Source organism: Anomaloglossus baeobatrachus, chromosome 5 (assembly GCF_048569485.1).
Source record: "Anomaloglossus baeobatrachus isolate aAnoBae1 chromosome 5, aAnoBae1.hap1, whole genome shotgun sequence".
In the NCBI taxonomy this organism is placed as follows: Eukaryota; Metazoa; Chordata; class Amphibia; order Anura; family Aromobatidae; genus Anomaloglossus; species Anomaloglossus baeobatrachus.
The window spans coordinates 593,373,544-593,396,514 of record NC_134357.1 but is presented as its reverse complement, the minus strand read 5'-3'; the positions used below and the strand labels follow the sequence as shown (position 1 = coordinate 593,396,514).

The following is a 22,971-nucleotide window of genomic DNA, read 5'->3' as shown; positions in this document are numbered from 1 at the left end:
TCAATGGATACAATTGTAACAGATTTTTTTTTCTTTTATGTTCTTTTAGTAAATGGATTCCATCCCTCAGGATCCCCCTTACATCAGCACGATACCAGTCATGTGACCGTCCGAAAACCCAGCAGTGACCCCCAGGTGAGCCAGAGCTTAAATAGAGTATTCGGGTTGGCCATTGTAGCTGTGGATAAGTGGGCAGGGTCTCTTGAGATCACAGTAATGGGGGGCTTCGTATTTAGGGGGAGTTCCCCTTTAAACCTTCGCTCTGTACTTTCTCCCATCCTCTTGTTCCTCTGCTCACCTGAATCGCTGCCATTTCCCACCGCCGGCCCCGTAAGAAAACATCTGTTCTCTGGAGATCCCGGCGTCTGCAGGAGAATGCGGCGGGGGGTCCTGAACAATACCCCAATCTACTTGTGTAACAAGGGTGCCCAGATTTGGGGTCAAGTTACCTCCGTAAAGCCCAGTACCCCCCACGGTGTTCTCTCCATATGATCTATCTGTCTCTGCGGGGTCTCCGGGTGCAGCGCTGGTCACCAGGACGTCCGCCATGGCCGCGCGTCCTATCGGCTCCCGTGCCGTTCCGCAGCCCCTGCTCTTCCCCCTCCTTATGCGGCATCTCCTCCTCGTCTGCAGTTATTTGCCGGAGTTTTGTGGAGTGTAAAAAAATTGCAGCAATCTTGTATCATCGGCCATAATGGCTCTGCTAAATCAGCGCTCGTCAGCCGAGCCCTTTAATGATCTGTCGGCTTAACCCCTGCCGCCCCACAGCCGGGAGAAAAAATACCAACGTATTTTGAGTGAAATTCCTCTCAATCTTACCTCCGATATTAAGACCCTTTCTCGAGGCAAAGGATCTTCAGTAATTCTCACCCAAGACCAGTATTTTCTATTCTAAACGTGCTGAATATCTAGGGGCAATTTGTCAATCCTCGAAGATCTAGATGTGGTCTTCGAATATGAAGGAGGCCTCTAGTTGATGGATCTGTGAAGAAGAAAAAGGAAAAGTATTGGCATCTTTGATGACTTTTGAGAAGTAAAACAAGTTTGTGGCTCAGTGAAAAAGTCAAGCCAAGTCTTCCACCAAACCAAGGTTGATGACCAGATTGCAGACCCTAGCTAGATCACGAGGCTTGCAGCGGACTACTGGGGGTTTCAAGGAGATGCACCTCTAGCTGATTACTGGGTAAGTTCAAGGAGCTGAGCCCATGACTGATCACGGAGGAGTTCCTAGATTCGGACTCACAGCTTTTCAAATGGAGGGGTTCCAGGAGCTAGACCCATGACTGAACACCGGGGGCTTTCAGATGTCGAACCTGCTACTGTTCAACAGGGTGCGTCCAGTAGTTTAACTCACTACTGATCACCAGGGGGTTCCAGATGTTGGACCTTCAGCTGGTTCCAGGAGCTGGACCATGGACTAATCATCGGTGGGGTTCCAGGAGCTGGATCTGTGTGTGGCTGGTAACTGAGGGGATGGGGAGGATCGGGCCAAGAGCTGGGCCTGAGGTTGCTTTATTTGGGGGTCTTCCCAGAGTCAGATCTGTGGGAAGGATTCCAGGTGCTGAACACTCAAGTGATCACCAGGAATATTCTAGGATCCGGACACTTGGGTGATCACCAAGAGGTTCCTGGAGCTGAACCCGTGACTGATAACTGTGGAGCTGCGGAGTTCTAGGAGCTTGACCTGCGGCTGGTCATTGAGGGGCTTCCAGGAGTCAAACCCTTGATTCATCACCAGTTTTAGGATTCGGAACCATTGTTTGGTCTCCAGGGGGTTCCTGGAGCTAAACCTGCAGCTGGTGACTTCAGTGGGTTCTAGGAACTTGGTCACTGAGGGGTTTCCAAGAGTCAAACCCATGACTGGTGACCAATTGGGTACGAGAAGCTGGTCACTGGAGTTGTTGTAGGACCCGTGCCCGTTGCTGATCACTGGTGGGAGGGTGTGTCGGGAGCTCTGAGGGCAACACTGAGGCTTTCTTGTCTTCAATATCTGTTGGCAAGATGAAGTCTTCTGATCATAGTGATCTTCTCCAATGACTCGGGTCATCCTTCTCTTTTATGATCCTCAACAAGATTGAGGTTAGAGCCTATTTTATAGGTTAAGACCTCACTGAGACTCTTTCACATCCAACGTCAGAGCCTTTGAGAAGAAACATGGATTATAGGGCCACCAGAGGAGATTAGCCAAACCGATCTGTCCAATCTGATGAGCTCCCCAATCTAACGGCTTGTACGGTATACATTAGCCTGTCGAGTCCAATGTCCAGAACCAAAAATCGATAGTGTTACGTATGCTAAGTGTTGGGCACATTGTGGCTCAGCACTGTATATGGTCTCGTTAAGAGGAGGAGACACCTCCTTTCTAAGTCCCAGCCTTTTGGATTTGGACCGGAATTTTCCTCTACAATTATCGACTGGGGGACGTATATGACAACATTCTCCTAACCCACCTGGAAACCTCGAAAGATAAAACCAGAAGAATAAGGGATTCTTTTTAGGAGGGACACTGGTGGAGTTCACCTTTTAAATTAATTCCTCTCCTCTGCACAGAATACGGAGGCCTAAAACCAAAAATGTAATTTGAAGAATTTCTGCATTTTTTCCCTATTTGCGTGTTACACAGGGAGATGAGGAGACGGCAGGTTCCTCCTTGGGGGCCTCCATTGACCTGACACCAGATAATTAACCATCATGACTCCATCAATACTGCAGCCGAATCCATTTATATGCTGGTGACCCCATAACCTCAAAGCTAATTAATGACGTGACTGTGGAAGCTGCCAAGGACGGGACAAAAGGAAGAAAGGGAGACAGAATTCATCTATTTTTGGGGATTGGTAAAATCTGCATCGATTTAATTAGTATCAAGATGTAATTTATGTAGACTGGAGTACCCCTTTAACTCCTGTCCATAGTGACCTCATAGTGGAGGGTCCTCTAATCAGAGCAGTCCTCACTTAGCTTAGGCTACATCTCATGAAGGCAGCTCATGCTGCTCCTATGGGGGCTGTTAGAGAGAGGTGGATCCATCTCTGGTTGGTCCCATCCCTTATGCTGTTGAGCGGGAGAAGTTGTGTAGAACTCCTCACTGCTGTGGAACTTCATTGTTGGCGTCACAAGGGTGGGTTTTTGACTGGGGGGTTCCAGGAGCTGGATCTATAGCTGATCACTGGAGGTTCCAGGAGCCAGGCCCGCAGCTGATCACTGGTGAACTCCAGGAACAAGACCTGCAGCTGATTGGGAATTCTAGGAGCTGGACCCACATCTGATCCCTGGTGGGTCCAAGGACCTAGACCTGTAGCTGATCACTGAGGGGGTTCTAGGAGCCGGACCTGCAGCTGATGACTGGGGTTTACAGGTGCAGTACCTGCATCTGATCACTGGAGGGTGTCTAGGAGCCAAACACGCAGTTGATTATTCTGGGTTCCAGGACCTCGGCTGTCAGCTGGTTACTAAGGGGTTTCCAGGAACAGAACCCGTAGCTGATCACTGAGGCATTCCAGGAACAGGACCCACCGCTGATCACTGGGTGGGTTCCAGGAGCTGGACCTGCAGTTGATCACTGGGGGGGTTCCAGGAGCTGGACCTGTAGCTGATCACTGGGAGGTTCCAATAGCCGGACCTGTAGCTGATCACTGGGAGGTTCCAGGAGCCGGACGTGTAGCTGATCACTGGGTGGGTTCCAGGAGCCGGACCTGTAGCTGATCACTGGGAGGTTCCAGGAGCCGGACCTGTAGCTGATCACTGGGAGGTTCCAGGAGCCGGACCTGTAGCTGATCACTGGGGGGGGTTCCAGGTGCTGGACCTGTAGCTGATCACTGGGTGGGTTGCAGGAGCCGGACGTGTAGCTGATCACTGGGGGGGTTCCAGGAACATGACCTGTAGCTGATCACTTTGGGGGGTTGCAGGAGCCGGACCTGTAGCTGATCACTGGAGGGGTTGCAGGAGCCGGACCTGTAGCTGATCACTGGTGGGTTCCAGGAACATGACCTGTAGCTGATCACTGGGGGGGTTGCAGGAGCCGGACCTGTAGCTGATCACTAGGGTGTTCCAGGTGTCGGACCTGTAGCTGATCACTGGGGGGGGTTGCAGGAAAATGACCTGTAGCTGATCACTGGGGGGTGTTCCAGGTGTCGGACCTGTAGCTGATCACTGGGGGGGTTGCAGGAAAATGACCTGTAGCTGATCACTGGGGGGTGTTCCAGGTGTCGGACCTGTAGCTGATCACTGGGGGGTTCCAGAAACAGGACCTGTAGCTGATCACTGGGAGGTTCCAGGAGGCTGACCTGTAACTGATCACTGGGGGGGGGGGGTCCAGGTGCTGGACCTGTAGCTGATCACTGGGGGGGTTCCAGGAGCCAGACCTGTCGCTGATCACTGGGTGGGTTGCAGGAGCCGGACGTGTAGCTGATCACTGGGGGGGGGTTCCAGGTGCTGGACCTGTAGCTGATCACTGGGGGGGTTGCAGGAGCCGGACCTGTAGCTGATCACTGGGGGGGTTGCAGGAGCCGGACCTGTAGCTGATCACTGGTGGGTTCCAGGAACATGACCTGTAGCTGATCACTGGGGGGTTCCAGGAAAATGACCTGTAGCTGATCACTGGGGGGTGTTCCAGGTGTCGGACCTGTAGCTGATCACTGGAGGGTTCCAGGAACAGGACCTGTAGCTGATCACTGGGAGGTTCCAGGAGGCTGACCTGTAGCTGATCACTGGGGGGGGGGGTTCCAGGTGCTGGACCTGTAGCTGATCACTGGGGGGGTTCCAGGAGCCAGACCTGTCGCTGATCACTGGGGGGTTCCAGGAGCCGGACCTGTCGCTGATCACTGGGGGGTTCCAGGAGCCGGACCTGTCGCTGATCACTGGGGGGGTTCCAGGAGCCAGACCTGTCGCTGATCACTGGGGGGTTCCAGGAGCCGGACCTGTCGCTGATCACTGGGGGGTTCCAGGAGCCGGACCTGTCGCTGATCACTGGGGGGTTCCAGGAGCCGGACCTGTCGCTGATCACTGGGGGGGTTCCAGGAGCCGGACCTGTCGCTGATCACTGGGGGGTTCCAGGAGCCGGACCTGTCGCTGATCACTGGGGGGTTCCAGGAGCCGGACCTGTCGCTGATCACTGGGGGGTTCCAGGAGCCGGACCTGTCGCTGATCACTGGCGGGTTCCAGGAGCCGGACCTGTCGCTGATCACTGGGGGGTTCCAGGAGCCGGACCTGTCGCTGATCACTGGGGGGTTCCAGGAGCCTGACCTGTCGCTGATCACTGGGGGGTTCCATTTCATCCTGTATTGCCATAAACAACATCCAGGTTTTTGTTTTTTATTTATTTTTGGTTGTGATTTAATATTTCTGGTCCTGATCTGTGCACATTATTATCTCCTCTATCTTCGCTGCCTGAAGTGCGCGAAGCGTCTATAATATATAACGGTGACAGGAGGCAGCGGGGACGTCAGTGTGTGTATATTAATGGCCGAGATGAGGAGGCGAAACGACCCCCATAAAATCATCCAAAGGCAAAAATATCCCTAGAATGGAACGCTTTATATTTTTTCATAAATATTTTGTCTTTTTATGTAAACAATCGTTTTATTGTGTGCTTTATGAGTTCTGAAGGACGTAAAATAAACAAATAAATAAATAATTTATTTATATATATATATATATATATATATATATATATATATATATATATATATATATATATAATATATATATAATATATATACACACACACACATATATTATGAAATGTGTCATTTTTCAGTTTCTTTTTTTCGACTATTGCTTTCTCATATTTCGTATACATTGTCATTTTTCAGTTTCTTACGACTTTTGGCGTTTTTTTTGTATTTTCTGTGATTTTTATTGGATTTTTTTCATCACTCGAAATAAAAAATATATATAATATAAATTATATATATATATATATATTCTAGAAAAAAAATTCTACCTTTTCATTCAGTCTTCGGTTTACCGCTTGTTCTGGGATTTCCCTGCTCTTTAGAATTTTTTATAGATTTTTTTGTGTGAGCAGCTGTGATTAACCCTTGAGTTCTCGCTGTGCGTAGACGAGGGAGGTGTGAGCGCTGGGTTTTGGCTCGGCTGGGCAGAGTACAGGAGCTTGATGTGGGAGACGGTCGTCCCTGTTACCTCAGGACACGGTGACAGAATTAATGCGGCTCCCCGCGAGCGCCGAGGACTAATGTGCAGCTCCTGAGCCCGACGTCCTCTCCGCAGCAGCAGAAAGGAAAAATGTCAGACATTGAGGCCAGCTTTGACGATGCTTCTTGCCTCTCTCCGCAGAGTCCGGGGTCCCCGTCACCCACCAGAAGACAGAGGAAGGAGACCACCATCACAGTGAGTATCATCTCCTCCTCGTTACTATGACAATGTAGCCATGAAAGCTGCAGCGAGAAGCAGCAAATATGGAGGCGACGACGCTCCATACATTGTACCAAATTCCAAAAAATGCAAAAAATGGACGACTGCAGCCACAGACGGGAGAGAAAAGGAAGAGGGGTGCAAAACTCGGACTCCATTATTATTTCACCTTTTTATTTCTGATTTTTCCATTTTTTTTTCCCCTCCTTTGCCGAGATAAAAAAGGAAACAGAAGGGGCAGCAGGTGAAGGCTGGGGGGCACGGGCGGCCCCAATCTCTGCCCACCTGCTCAAAAACACCTCTGATTTTAGGGGTTCATTTTTATTTTTGTGCATTTTTGTATGGGGAAAGGGTTAATTTGTAGATGAGATCTTTTCATTTTAAGGGTTAGTTTTTATGATTTTTTTTTATTTTTTTTTTGCATTTTGGTATGGGGAAAGGGTTAATTTTGTAATTAACATCTTCGATTTTATAGGTTTGTATTATTTTTATGTATTTTGTTTTGTGGTAAGGGTTAATTTGTAGTTAAAATCTTTTGATTTTAGTGGATCATTTTTATTATTTTTGTATTTTTATATGTGCAGTTTGGTATGGGAAAGGGTTAATTTGTAAATCTTTGATTTTAGAGGTTTGGTTTTAAATTTATTTTATTTTTTTTATGTCCATTTCGCTATGTGGAAAGGGTTAAAGAGCTTTGATTTTAGAGATTATTTTTTATTTTATTTTTTTGTGTGTTTTGGTATGAGGAAAGGGTTAATTTTATAATTAAGATCTTTTGATTTTAAGCTTTTGTTTTTATTTTTTTAATGTGCATTTTGGTATGGTGAAAGGGTTAATTTGTAGAGTAGATCTTTTGATTTTATTATTTTTTTATTTTATTTTTTCATGTCCATTTTGCTATGTGGAAAGAGTTAATTTGTAGTTAAAGAGCTTTGATTTTAGAGATTATTTTTTTTATGTGTATTTTGGTATGTAGAAAGGGTTAATTTGTAGATAAGATCTTTTGATTTTAGGGTTTTGTTTTTTATTTTTTATTTTTTTTTTTTTTATATTCATTTTAGTTTGGAAAAGGGGTAATTTTGTAATTAGGATCTCTGATTTTAGTGGTTCTTTTTTGTTTTTTTTTAGGATTTTTTTTTAGTGCATTTTGGTATGTGCCAAAGGGTTAATGTGTGGTTAAGAGCTTAAATTTTAGGGGGTTTCATTATTTTATTTTTTATGTGAATTTTGTATTCTAAGGGGTTAAGTTGCATTTTTTTAAAAAAGAAAAATGTATTTAATTCTTCGAGATCCAAAAATGGACCTGGAAAAAAAAAGGTGCCTGCAGGTGTTTCATCAGCTGCTTACATCCCTGTAAGCAACAGGCAAGAAGGAGACGGAGATTCTGGTACCACCGTCTGGTGTAAACGGCAAAAATTCCCATTTTTTTTCTTCTTCTTTTTTTTTTTTTTAAGTAATTGATCTTTTTTGTGACTTCTGTGCAGATAGATATGGGGGTGATTGACAACGAGGAGGAGGTGTGTGATTATGGGGGGGCTGCGGAGGGGGAGGGCCGGAGCAGATGAGATGCGTATGCTCCTCCACACCGGATGGATGGAATTCCCTCCGAGCGTTTGTCATGGGAATCTGCAGTGATCCACATTATGTAACCTCTGTCCCCTGTAACCCACAGTTGAACAAATGCAAATTAATGTCCTTTTTTTAAATTTTATTCAAATTTTTTTTTATTTCAATTTTTGTTTTTTTGTGGCTTTTATATATATATATATATATATATATATATATATATATATATATATATATATATATATATATATATATATATATATATATATATATATATTTTTTTACAGATTTTTTTTCTTGAGCTCCCGAAGACGCCGGTTGTCAATGTTGTGTATTGGAAAAAAGCTTCATAAGATTGGTTGTAGAGCGGAGATGAGCTATGAGCTGGGGTCCCCTATAAGTTGCCCTAATACTTCGATTTAGGTGTCCAATTACCCAGAATGCCAAATGTTGTGGTTCTATTTATCAATGCGTCTGCACAATGATTGTGAAATAACATCAACAGGTCTTTTTATGTCTGTACTGGAAAATCATCTAAAGTGCCACCACAGATAGAAGTGCTTTAACATCCACATGTCCTTTATATAGCAAGAACCTGTCGATTCATGGTTTCGCCTCTTAGCTTCTTCTCGGGGCATCAAGCCCCATGAAGAAGCTTAGAGGTGAAACCTTCGGTCCAAAATTCTTGGAGGACGTCCTTTTTCCTTCTGGTTTTAAAAATGGAAAGGAAGAGTGGAGGAGTCATCCATGTAGAGTATAAAGTATAAACGAGGCATGTTAATGGATCAGTTCCTGATCTTCTTGGACCATTGATCTTCTTAATCTTTAGCTCCTGGATCTGATCAGAGATTGACCTATGCATCTCCTACTTGTAGATCTCAATCCGATCTCTTGATGTTCCAGTTGTCTCCTGGTGGAATTCTTTGTCAGTTGCATGTTTGGGCTTTTTTCGGCTTTCAGAGACTTCATTGTCCTTGGTGTCCCTCATCCATTCTTGTCCTTTGAGGCTCTGAGACCTTCTGATCAGAGTCCATGTTGGTGGGGTCACATTTGTCGTCTTCCAGTGTAATTTGAGGTGTTTATCGCACATATTGGGATAATCAAGTGAACACATCAAGAATAAAGCCTGAGATCCTCTGGTCTTGGCCAAGCCAAGCCAATCAGTTCTACAATCCGTTCTTCTAAACTTCACCATTTTGATTGTCCGAGATTCTGAAACTGTGTCTATATCTCACGTCAAGGGTTCGTTTCTTACTGATGCTGGGGAATGAGTCTACCACCCTTTCTGAGGTGAAGATTCGTGATGGGCATACCCAAACTGTACACGTCAGGGTCCATACCAGACACCTAGTATCAGTGCCCGGACCCCGAACACTGACGTCTTCTTCGGCCACCCGGATAAAAATAAAAAAAAAATTAAAAGTAAGCAAGATAGAGATTAAAGCTTGAGAATAATACTTAGTGTCTCTCCTGCAGGTGACACACTGCTTCCGGGTCCGCTCATTAACCCTCACGCATATTCACTTTTTCTCCCACCCACCCTCTGTGACAGCATCTGTGGTTGGTTTCAGTCAGACTTCTGGTATGTTGTTGTGGAGTGGAAAAGTAAATGGAAAAAATGACGTAGCCCCCCCCCCCCCGGTATATTGATACCTAGCACAACAGGCTGCAGGCCCTAGCCATGCGCGTTACCTTGGCTGTGTATCAAAATAAGAAGGACCCTATGCAGATTTTTTTTTTTATAAATTACTTAAATATATAATTTAAAAAATGGCACACGCCCCTGCAATTTTGATGCCTAGTCATAATAAAGATGTAAGATGGGGGCTGATATTCGAAGGCTGGGGAGGCCCATAGTTATTAGCCCTCCCCCGGCCTAAAAATAGTAGCCTGCAGCTGTTATTAGCTGCGCTGATCCCGGTGCTTTACCTGGCTCATCCTGGTTGCCCTGGAGCCATGGTAATTGGGATAAAATAAGGTGTTAATGACAGCTGTGATTTGTAAAAAAAAAAAATCAGTCGTCATCAAGCCTGAGGTTAGTAATAGGGGGGGTTACTATGAGTCTATAAGTAAAAAATAAATACAAAACACAGAGGAATTTATTTATTTTTCTTAAAATAAAACACTCTCTACAATTTATTAACCCCAAAAACAACCTGCAACTCCAACGTAATCCATGGACATGACGTCCCACGACAATCCTGACTCTCCTACATCTGAGGTCGCAGTGCACGGTCACATTAGAAAACGTGACCGCTCACTGCGGCCTCCGAGACATAATGACGGAGTCACGGCTATGAGCAGTGACATCAGTGAGTTCACCAGAGGTCACCGCTGGGGTTCCCATGGTACCCCAGCTGTGACGTCAGGTGAACTTACCTAAGGTGAACTCTGTGACCTCACCTCATGTGAAGTCATTGAACTCTATGCCAGATTAAGCTATGTGTGAACATTGAGTATTTGGCTGCACCTCCTGGCAAAAAAAAAAAAATGCATCAAAATTGCATGCGTTTTGATGCGGTTTCAGTGCGTCATTTTGCCAGGAGCTGCAGATTTGGTCTAGACATGTCTGAACCCAAACACTCATTGTTCCCGCACAGCCTAATCTGGTAATTTGACATTGAGTTCAGTCAGTTCACCTGAGGTGAGGTCACTGAGTTCACCTGAGGTCACAGCTGATGTACCGTGGGAACCTCCAGCTGTGACCTCAGTTTAACTCACTGACATCACTGCTGCAGCTCCGTCAGTGTGTCCCTGATGCCACAGTGTGTGGTCATATTTTCTAATGTGACCGCACACTGCAATCTCAGATGTAGCAGAGCCGGGATCGTCATGGGACCTAATGTGGATTATATCTGACCTGCAGGGTGTTTTGTTAGTTATTAAATTGGAGAAAGAGGGCTTTGGGGGTTTTTTTTGTTGTTTTTTTTTAAATAAAGGATTTTTCTGTGTGTTGCAACAATTTCGGGGCGGCTGTGGACTTCTATTTTTAGGCTGAGGGGGCCCAATAACCAAGGGTTTCCTCAGCCTGAGAATACCATCCCCAGCTGTCTGCTTTAGCTTGGTTGGGTGTAAAAATTGAGGGGGGCCACACACTGTTTTTTTTTAAATTATTTCAATAATTTTTAAAAAGCAGCATGGCGTCCCTCCTAATTTGATACACAGCCAAGATATGCGCACAGCGGTGGCTGCAGCCTGTAGCCGTCTGCTTTATCTGCACTGGGTATTACTATATGGGGGATCTTGCACCTTTTTCAATTATTTATTTTTACACTCCACAACCAATCACAGATGCTGTCACAGAGAGTGGGCGGGTAAAGCAGGGAATATGCATGAGAGCTACTGAGTGGACCTGGAAGTAGTGTGACAGCCGCTCGGAAGACTCTAAGTATAATGCTCCTGCTTTGCCGCCCCCTAGCCCTTACTAAAACCATTTTACAGCACACATGTTCGGGTCCCCATAGACGTATGTGGAGTTTAAGTCTGATCCTGAACTGGACTTTTTTTTTTTTTTTTTTATCATGTCTGGCCGAACCCGAACATCTGCAGGTTCACCCATCTCTAGTGAAGGTAGTTTCTCCATCCCCGACCTCTTTACTCATGACCTTCACATCATATCCTTTTGTGGAAAATGTCAGAAACATTAAAGAAAGGAGTCTCAACATATATCCACCTACACCCTACTCTTCTCCACCGTTTCTTGGGCCAAATCCTATCTACTACCTCGTCCTGATGAAGGGTCAACAAATGTCTATTCCTTTTGTCCTACAGTGGATACATGTATACCTCTTGTATCTCGATGACTTCTGCCTCGCCACCTCTCACACAGATCTTCCATTGGCCGTATCAATTTTGGGCTTGCCAAAAGGTGACCTCATTCATGTTTCCTCCACCTCGTGTATAGCGATATGGTGACCACCATGGTGCCATATCAATGCAGAATAGACACTTCAATCTGAAGTATACATTAACATTCTTCAGCTGAAGAGCAACAACCGGGAAAAGAACCTTGAAATGACTCTCAATGAATGTTCTCAAGAAATCTTACTCAACCAAGAGGTCCCACATGATCTTCTCATCAGAGATCCTACATCTAAACCTAAACCTGCATCATTAGCTTGAGGAAGAGGGATGAGATTTGTCTCCTCACATTTCATTCTATGCCTTAGATTTATACTTGGTTGGTCAAGGCCTCCAGTTATACCGGCTGTCTGGTATGGAGTTGTTATCCTTTCCGCCCCATCTGAGGTTCACCATGAACATGTCTGGTAATAAAGGCAAACCCCCCCTCCCCGACCTCTTCGGTTTCTCCACAAGAAGCAGCAATCTCTTCTGGTAGTTTTTAACATGACTGCGGCCCTCTGAGGGTCATATAGTTTCTTTTAGGACCTTCTGAGAGGCCTTCTATGAGGAAGCTGAGGGTTTATCTAGAGATGTTCACATAAGAATCCTGCGATGCACCTGGTTAAGTACAATGTAGATCGACCACAGTGAAGCTCCATGACGTGAAACCGCCGCGATCTTTATTTTGTACAATAAATTAGGTAAAAATAAGAAAAAGTAATAATTTCCAAATGTTTTTGTCTTCTACAGATAAACTGTGTGACGTTTCCTCATCCTGACACCATGCCGGAGCAGCAACTACTGAAGCCTGCAGAGTGGAGCTACTGCGACTACTTTTGGGTAAGTGACCTACATCTTTCATATATAATAATGTGGAGCATGCTAGTAAAACCTGGATATCCCTTGTAAATAATATTTGAATTTGTCGACTCTGTTCTGAAATCCACCAGCTGGAACCATGGTCCCTAGGCTGACGTCTTGTAGAATCACACCGATAACGGGAGTAAGCGCCTTTTTATACTTCACAGCTCTCATTTCAGGGCATTGTGTCCTACAGGATGGGAGGGGGGGGGAGGTAAACATGGCTGTTCACTCATTGTTCGCTAGTTCAATTAGACTACATAATTGTCCTCCAAATATAGACTAGTACACCTCAGGGGGCTGATGCAATTCACAAAAAAGGGCTCCGGACAGTCTCACATGAAACAATGGCTAATGTACCTTGACTTACTGAACAAAGGAATAGTACGTCTGGCATAATTAAGAATAATTCACACCAACGCAAGTGGCCGGATAGTCCTTATTGACACTTAGGCGTCACATTCCTCCCCCTTCTTAATTAGTCCTGGAGACCGCTGCAGCCTGGCGATGGTCGCTGTTGACGGGGCTGCCAGAAGTGATAGGCTTCTGATCATCCTTCTCCACTTGTCTGGACCGTCCGTTGGCATTTCCATGATCTTTGACCTTTTTATGTAAGACAGAAACATTTTAGAACTGTAAGGCTGCAGTCCATCTGAGTAATCGTCCATTGTCCCCGGCAGTCCGATTTAGCCAACTTAAGGGATTGTGGTTGGTAAAGACCATGACCTCTTTGTTGTAGAGGTATGGCTACAATTTTTTCAGGGCCTAGACTATGGGCAGGCATACTTTTTCTGCTTTTCCTAAACGTCAGCCCCACATGCTGTTCAGTATCAAGTTTGTTTGAGAACTAAATCGGTGGCGGAAGTTGGGAACAGGCAGGACTGGGCTCTGGGCAGGTTTGGCTTTCAGCTGGAAGAATGCGGGCTCACATCTGGGATCCAGATGAGATTGCGGTCATACCTTTTGGTGGTGAGATCAGTGAGAGGTTTGGCTACTGTACTGTAATTGGGGATAAACTTTCAACAATGTGCGGTCCATCTGAGGTACCATGAGATGAAAGACATGGGTCTTTATTCATGATGCGGGCTTTCCCTGACCTAAGAGCCCCATCACCCATCTATACATCTTCTCATTTCTTTCCCCAGTTCAGGCAGCCGCACTGCAGACAAGCTCTAGGATAGGGTCAGTGAGTCGGCTTCCATAAACTCCTTACGATCTCACTTGATCAATGACCACAGTCTGGTTAGGTGTACTCACTGAAGCCGGCTCAGAGGAGGATGTTGAAGGCTTAAAATGGGGATTATCCTCGGAAGGGGTGATGGTCACTTGGCGACCTGGTATATATTGTTCTGGGGGAACAATATCTGGGCCGATTAGGACAACGGAAAACCCAGTGTTCCAAAGTCCCTGGGGTTGGAGGCCACTGACCATGACCAGCTGGATGGGAGTTGGCTTGTGCAGGGTGGTCAATCCGCCGTAGGGTGTGGACTGGGTATATCACTTCCTGCACTCCTGGTGTATCTTAGGGGTAGCAGCTCTCAGATCTCGATTACTCCTCTCAATAGACATTGACCAGCAGGGCCAACAGATGAGCTTCAGGCATGGGGTTCCGGCCCTGGAGGTAATCTTTGGCCATGTGTCCAAGGTGCCCGCATGTAGAACAGCACCATGGGTTGGGTAAGTCACGGGCCCTGTTTGTAAACCTTTGCCCTGTTGGGGCTTCTGCTGGGTTTTATGATGGTCCTGTTCAAGTGGCTGGTGGCCACTCAAGTCCGTGGTTGAGTCATCAGGGTCCCAAAACTTTACAGGTGTTCATCAACCTCGTAACTGGAACTCACAAAACTGATTCTATAGCACAAGCCCTCTCTCCGCTTGAAGCTTCGGGCCCCATTGTTGCCAACAACTCATAGATTCAGGCTACTTGGGACTGGGTTGTTGATTAGACTGCCACTGGATCCTTGATCTGTCATGCAGTTTATTTCCTCTGGGTCAACCTCGACAGTGTTTTCATTGTCCTGCTCAACATTCTGGGCATCCCAGCAAACCAATTCCTAGATCAAATCTGTGTGGGTGGCCTGGTATTTGATTTGTCAAAGTTGGCACAGCTTCTGTAGTTGCTGTTTCTTGTTGCGGCTGTAAATCCATTCCGGTCCTCTTCACAAGGCCGAAGTGGTAGAGTTGGAAATGGTGGTGACCGAAATCTGCCTTGTGTGCCTCACCTATGGCCTGCTGGGTATGCATTTATACGTCCCTGGTTGTGGAGTTCTTGGGCGGTGTCTACAAACAGTTCCTTGTAGCTTTCCCCGATCAGCTGAGTTGAGTAGCATCCCACCACTGCCACCATTTGTGGAGACACGAGGGTCAGTGGGTGCTCTTGCCCGCTGGCCTGGCTGCCCTTATAACGACCACATGAGCTGGAGCTCATCCCAATGAACGCCTGCACTCCTTCCCCGTGGGCAGAACACTATGCAGACAACACAGGGTGCGGGAACCACACTCCGGGAAGACTTTATTGGGTCACCAACAGTCAAAAGCATATAGTACATTCCAAGCAAGAACACAAGATGGTACAAGCGAGTCTCATCCTTCCGCTAGCCAAGCAGGGATTAGAACCTCCACGACTTCGGGGGCATCCAGGGCCACTACCCAGCAGCTTTGGGCTTTTGGTGGGCACCCACTTAAAGGAGATAGACGCAAGCTTAGAAAGCCAACTGAGCACAGCAAGATATGTGGCCATGTGACCGAATTGTCCAATCCTGCGTTCTCTGTGTGCACAGTGTTGGGCATTGAACAGTTCTGTAATCCTCTAACTGGAACCATGGTCGCTAGGCTGCAGTCCTGTAGAATCACGCTGCTTTTTATATCTTTCAGCTCCCTTTTCAGGGCATTGTGCCCCACAGGATTGGGGATAGATAATCATGTCTGTTCCCTCACTGTTCGCTAGTTCAATTAGGCTGCAAATGATGCAGACTAGTGCACAGCAGGGCGCTGATGCAATCCGCAATCAGCAGACATTCCACAAAAAAGCAAACATAAAAGGGCACCGGACAGTCCGATATGAAACAATGACTCATGTACCTTGACTTACTGAAAAAAGGAATAGTAAGTCTAGCATAAAAAAGAATAGTTCACCCACCCGCACAAATGGCCGGATATTACTCATTGATGCTGAGTCGTCACACTTGTATATTTATATATATATATATATATGTACCGCCGGTATAACCTGGGCCTCTCCTGTATATAATTATATATGTACAGCCGGTATAACCTGGGCATCTCCTGTATATAATTATATATGTACAGCCGGTATAACCTGGGCCTCTCCTGTATATAATTATATATGTACAGCTGGTATAACCTGGGCATCTCCTGTATATAATTATATATGTACAGCCGGTATAACCTGGACATCTCCTGTATATAATTATATATGTACAGCTGGTATAACCTGGACATCTCCTGTATATAATTATATATGTACAGCCGGTATAACCTGGGCATCTCCTGTATATAATTATATATGTACAGCCGGTATAACCTGGGCATCTCCTGTATATAATTATATATGTACAGCCGGTATAACCTGGACATCTCCTGTATATAATTATATATGTACAGCTGGTATAACCTGGGCATCTCCTGTATATAATTATATATGTACAGCCGGTATAACCTGGGCATCTCCTGTATATAATTATATATGTACAGCCAGTATAACCTGGGCATCTCCTGTATATAATTATATATGTACAGCCGGTATAACCTGGGCATCTCCTGTATATAATTATATATGTACAGCTGGTATAACCTGGGCATCTCCTGTATATAATTATATATGTACAGCCGGTATAACCTGGGCATCTCCTGTATATAATTATATATGTACAGCTGGTATAACCTGGGCATCTCCTGTATATAATTATATATGTACAGCTGGTATAACCTGGGCATCTCCTGTATATAATTATATATGTACAGCCAGTATAACCTGGGCATCTCCTGTATATAATTATATATGTACAGCCGGTATAACCTGGACATCTCCTGTATATAATTATATATGTACAGCCGGTATAACCTGGGCATCTCCTGTATATAATTATATATGTACAGCTGGTATAACCTGGGCATCTCCTGTATATAATTATATATGTACAGCCGGTATAACCTGGACATCTCCTGTATATAATTATATATGTACAGCCGGTATAACCTGGGCATCTCCTGTATATAATTATATATGTACAGCCGGTATAACCTGGACATCTCCTGTATATAATTATATATGTACAGCCGGTATAACCTGGGCATCTCCTGTATATAATTATATATGTACAGCCGGTATAACCTGGGCATCTTCTGTATATAATTATATATGTACAGCCGGTATAACCTGGGCATCTCCTGTATATAATTATATATGTACAGCCGGTATAACCTGGGCATCTCCTGTATATAATTATATATGTACAGCCGGTATAACCTGGGTATGTCCTGTATATAATTATATATGTACAGCTGGTATAACCCGGGCATCTCCTGTATATAATTATATATGTACAGCCGGTATAACCTGGGCATCTCCTGTATATAATTATATATGTACAGCCGGTATAACCTGGGCATCTCCTGTATATAATTATATATGTACAGCTGGTATAACCTGGGCATCTCCTGTATATAATTATATATGTACAGTCGGTATAACCTGGGCATCTCCTGTATATAATTATATATGTACAGCCGGTATAACCTGGGCATCTCCTGTATATAATTATATATGTACAGCCGGTATAACCTGGACATCTCCTGTATATAATTATATATGTACAGCCGGTATAACCTGGGCATCTCCTGTATATAATTATATATGTACAGCCGGTATAACCTGGATATCTCCTGTATATAATTATATATGTACAGCTGGTATAACCTGGGCATCTCCTGTATATAATTATATATGTACAGCCGGTATAACCTGGGCATCTTCGGTATATAATTATATATGTACAGCCGGTATAACCTGGACATCTCCTGTATATAATTATATATGTACAGCCGGTATAACCTGGGCATCTCCTGTATATAATTATATATGTACAGCCGGTATAACCTGGATATCTCCTGTATATAATTATATATGTACAGCTGGTATAACCTGGGCATCTCCTGTATATAATTATATATGTACAGCCGGTATAACCTGGACATCTCCTGTATATAATTATATATGTACAGCCGATATAACCTGGGCATCTCCTGTATATAATTATATATGTACAGCCGGTATAACCTGGGCATCTCCTGTATATAATTATATATGTACAGCCGGTATAACCTGGGCATCTCCTGTATATAATTATATATGTACAGCTGGTATAACCTGGGCATCTCCTGTATATAATTATATATGTACAGCCGGTATAACCTGGGCATCTCCTGTATATAATTATATATGTACAGCCGGTATAACCTGGGAATCTCCTGTATATAATTATATATGTACAGCCGGTATAACCTGGGCATCTCCTGTATATAATTATATATGTACAGCTGGTATAACCTGGGCATCTCCTGTATATAATTATATATGTACAGCCGGTATAACCTGGACATCTCCTGTATATAATTATATATGTACAGCCGGTATAACCTGGGTATCTCCTGTATATAATTATATATGTACAGCCGGTATAACCTGGGCATCTCCTGTATATAATTATATATGTACAGCCGGTATAACCTGGGTATCTCCTGTATATAATTATATATGTACAGCCGGTATAACCTGGGCATCTCCTGTATATAATTATATATGTACAGCCGGTATAACCTGGGCATCTCCTGTATATAATTATATATGTACAGCCGGTATAACCTGGGCATCTCCTGTATATAATTATATATGTACAGCCGGTATAACCTGGGCATCTCCTGTATATAATTATATATGTACAGCCGGTATAACCTGGACATCTCCTGTATATAATTATATATGTACAGCCGGTATAACCTGGGTATCTCCTGTATATAATTATATATGTACAGCCGGTATAACCTGGGTATCTCCTGTATATAATTATATATGTACAGCCGGTATAACCTGGGTATCTCCTGTATATAATTATATATGTACAGCCGGTATAACCTGGGTATCTCCTGTATATAATTATATATGTACAGCCGGTATAACCTGGGTATCTCCTGCATATAATTATATATGTACAGCCGGTATTACCTGGGCATCTCCTGTATATAATTATATATGTACAGCTGGTATAACCCGGGCATCTCCTGTATATAATTATATATGTACAGCCGGTATAACCTGGGCATCTCCTGTATATAATTATATATGTACAGCCGGTATAACCTGGGCATCTCCTGTATATAATTATATATGTACAGCCGGTATAACCTGGACATCTCCTGTATATAATTATATATGTACAGCCGGTATAACCTGGGTATCTCCTGTATATAATTATATATGTACAGCCGGTATAACCTGGGTATCTCCTGTATATAATTATATATGTACAGCCGGTATAACCTGGGTATCTCCTGTATATAATTATATATGTACAGCCGGTATAACCTGGGTATCTCCTGTATATAATTATATATGTACAGCCGGTATAACCTGGGCATCTCCTGTATATAATTATATATGTACAGCCGGTATAACCTGGGCATCTCCTGTATATAATTATATATGTACAGCCGGTATAACCTGGGCATCTCCTGTATAAAATTATATATGTACAGCCGGTATAACCTGGGCATCTCCTGTATATAATTATATATGTACAGCCGGTATAACCTGGGCATCTCCTGTATATAATTATATATGTACAGCTGGTATAACCTGGGCATCTCCTGTATATAATTATATATGTACAGCCGGTATAACCTGGGCATCTCCTGTATATAATTATATATGTACAGCCGGTATAACCTGGACATCTCCTGTATATAATTATATATGTACAGCCGGTATAACCTGGACATCTCCTGTATATAATTATATATGTACAGCCGGTATAACCTGGGCGTCTCCTGTATATAATTATATATGTACAGCCGGTATAACCTGGGCATCTCCTGTATGTAATTATATATGTACAGCTGGTATAACCTGGGCATCTTCGGTATATAATTATATATGTACAGCCGGTATAACCTGGACATCTCCTGTATATAATTATATATGTACAGCTGGTATAACCTGGGCATCTCCTGTATATAATTATATATGTACAGCTGGTATAACCTGGGCATCTCCTGTATATAATTGTATATGTACAGCCGGTATAACCTGGGCATCTCCTGTATATAATTGTATATGTACAGCCGGTATAACCTGGGCATCTCCTGTATATAATTATATATGTACAGCCGGTATAACCTGGGCATCTCCTGTGTATAATTATATATGTACAGCCGGTATAACCTGGGCATCTCCTGTATATAATTATATATGTACAGCTGGTATAACCTGGGCATCTCCTGTATATAATTATATATGTACAGCTGGTATAACCTGGGCATCTCCTGTATATAATTATATATGTACAGCTGGTGTAACCTGGACATCTCCTGTATATAATTATATATGTACAGCCGGTATAACCTGGGCATCTCCTGTATATAATTATATATGTACAGCTGGTGTAACCTGGGTATCATTTGGTAGATTGTATCCTGTATAATGGATATTCTCACTATACTGCAATAATACGCTCTGCACACCTGTAGTGATGGTGTCGCTTTATATTCTCACCTATTAACCCTGTCATGGTGTCGCTCCTCGTTCCTCCTTTGTGCCGTGCTCTTATCATCCCCGGCCATGTGTCAGGTTCTTCCCCCGGGATGCCGGCCTCCGGCTCCATTATCTTCCACTTGCTGAATGTTAATGATTGGCAGGTGCTGGTGGCGGCTCTGTGCTCCCGGCTGTCAATAGTCATCGCTGCGTGTACATGTGATCAGTGCAGGATGGAGGCAGAAAATGCATGTGTTCTCATCTATAGACTATAGTAATAGTGCCATATAGTGTCCAAGTAACTCACACCTACCCAGCACAAACGGCTCGGTGGAGTTATATTCTTGTACATCGGGGCACTATTATAGTAGTAATATTCTTGTATATAGGGAGCAGTATTATAGTAGATATATTCTTGTATATAGGGAGCAGTATTATAGCAGTTATATTCTTGTATATAGGAGCAGTATTATAGCAGTTATATTCTTGTACATAGGGGCAGTATTATAGTAGTTATATTCTTGTACATAGGAGCAGTATTATAGTAGTTATATTCTTGTATATAGGGGCAGTATTATAGTAATTATATTCTTGTATATAGAGGGCAGTATTATAGTAGTTATATTCTTGTATATAGGGGCAGTATTATAGTAGTTATATTCTTGTATATAGAGGCAGTATTATAGTAATTATATTCTTGTATATAGGGGGCAGTATTATAGCAGTTATATTCTTGTACATAGGGGGCAGTATTATAGTAGTTATTTTCTTGTACATAGGGGCAGTATTATAGTAATTATATTCTTGTATATAGGGGGCAGTATTATAGTAGTTATATTCTTGTACATAGGAGCAGTATTATAGTAATTATATTCTTGTATATAGGGGGCAGTATTATAGCAGTTATATTCTTGTACATAGGGGGCAGTATTATAGTAGTTATATTCTTGTATATAGGGGCAGTGTTATAGTAGTTATATTCTTGTATATAGGGAGCAGTATTATAGTAGTTATATTCTTGTATATAGGGGCAGTGTTATAGTAGTTATATTCTTGTATATAGGGGCAGTTTTATAGCAGTTATATTCTTGTACATAGAGGGCAGTATTATAGTAGTTATTTTCTTGTACATAGGGAGCAGTATTATAGTAGTTATTTTCTTGTACATAGGGGCAGTATTATAGTAATTATATTCTTGTATATAGGGGGCAGTATTATAGTAGTTATATTCTTGTACATAGGAGCAGTATTATAGTAATTATATTCTTGTATATAGGGGGCAGTATTATAGCAGTTATATTCTTGTACATAGGGGGCAGTATTATAGTAGTTATATTCTTGTATATAGGGGCAGTATTATAGTAGTTATATTCTTGTATATAGGGAGCAGTATTATAGCAGTTATATTCTTGTACATAGGGGCAGTTTTATAGCAGTTATATTCTTGTACATAGAGGGCAGTATTATAGTAGTTATTTTCTTGTACATAGGGAGCAGTATTATAGTAGTTATTTTCTTGTACATAGGGGCAGTATTATAGTAGTTATATTCTTTTATATAGGGGGCAGTATTATAGTAATTATATTCTTGTACACAGGAGCAGTATTATAGTAGTTATATTCTTGTACATAGGGGGCAGTATTATAGTAGTTCTATTCTTGTATATAGGGGCAATATTATAGTAGTTATATTCTTGTACATAGGGGGCAGTATTATAGTAGTTATATTCTTGTATATAGGGGGCAGTATTATAGTAGTTATATTCTTGTATATAGGAGCAGTATTATAGTCGTTATATTCTTGTATATAGGGGGCAGTATTATAGTAGTTATATTCTTGTATATAGGGGGCAGTATTATAGTAGTTATATTCTTGTACATAGGAGCAGTATTATAGTAGTTATATTCTTGTACATAGGGGCAGTATTATAGTAGTTAAATCCTTTAAAATGGGGGCAGTATTATAGTAGTTATATTCTTGTACATAGGAGCAGTATTATAGTAGTTATATTCTTGTATATAGGGGCAGTATTATAGTAGTTATATTCTTGTACATAGGGGCAGTATTATAGTAGTTATATTCTTGTATATAGGGAGCAGTATTATAGTAGTTATATTCTTGTACATTGGTGGCAGTATTATAGTAGTTATATTCTTGTATATAGGGAGCAGTATTATAGTAGTTATATTCTTGTATATAGGGGCAGTATTATAGTAGTTATGTTCTTGTATATAGGGGGCAGTATTATAGTAGTTATATTCTTGTACATAGGAGCAGTATTATAGTAGTTATATTCTTGTATATAGGAGCAGTATTATAGTAGTTATATTCTTGTACATAAGGGGCAGTATTATAGTAGTTATATTCTTGTATATAGGGGGCAGTGTTATAGTAGTTATATTCTTGTATATAGGGGCAGTATTATAGTAGTTATATTCTTGTATATAGGGGGCAGTATTATAGTAGTTATATTCTTGTACATAGGGGCAGTATTATAGTAGTTATATTCTTGTATATAGGGGGCAGTATTATAGTAGTTATATTCTTGTATATAGGGAGCA

General features: G+C 42.7%; 1 protein-coding gene across 1 annotated transcript in view; it reads left to right on the top strand.

The window, feature by feature from the left end:
• The window catches only part of GAS7 (growth arrest specific 7), a 156,914-nt gene that overhangs the window by 120,068 nt on the left and 13,875 nt on the right, over nucleotides 1-22,971 (top strand). The window contains 3 exon segments of the mRNA XM_075351487.1: nucleotides 50-135; nucleotides 6,298-6,351; nucleotides 12,535-12,624. Of these exon segments, the coding sequence (XP_075207602.1) occupies nucleotides 50-135; nucleotides 6,298-6,351; nucleotides 12,535-12,624 (230 nt within the window).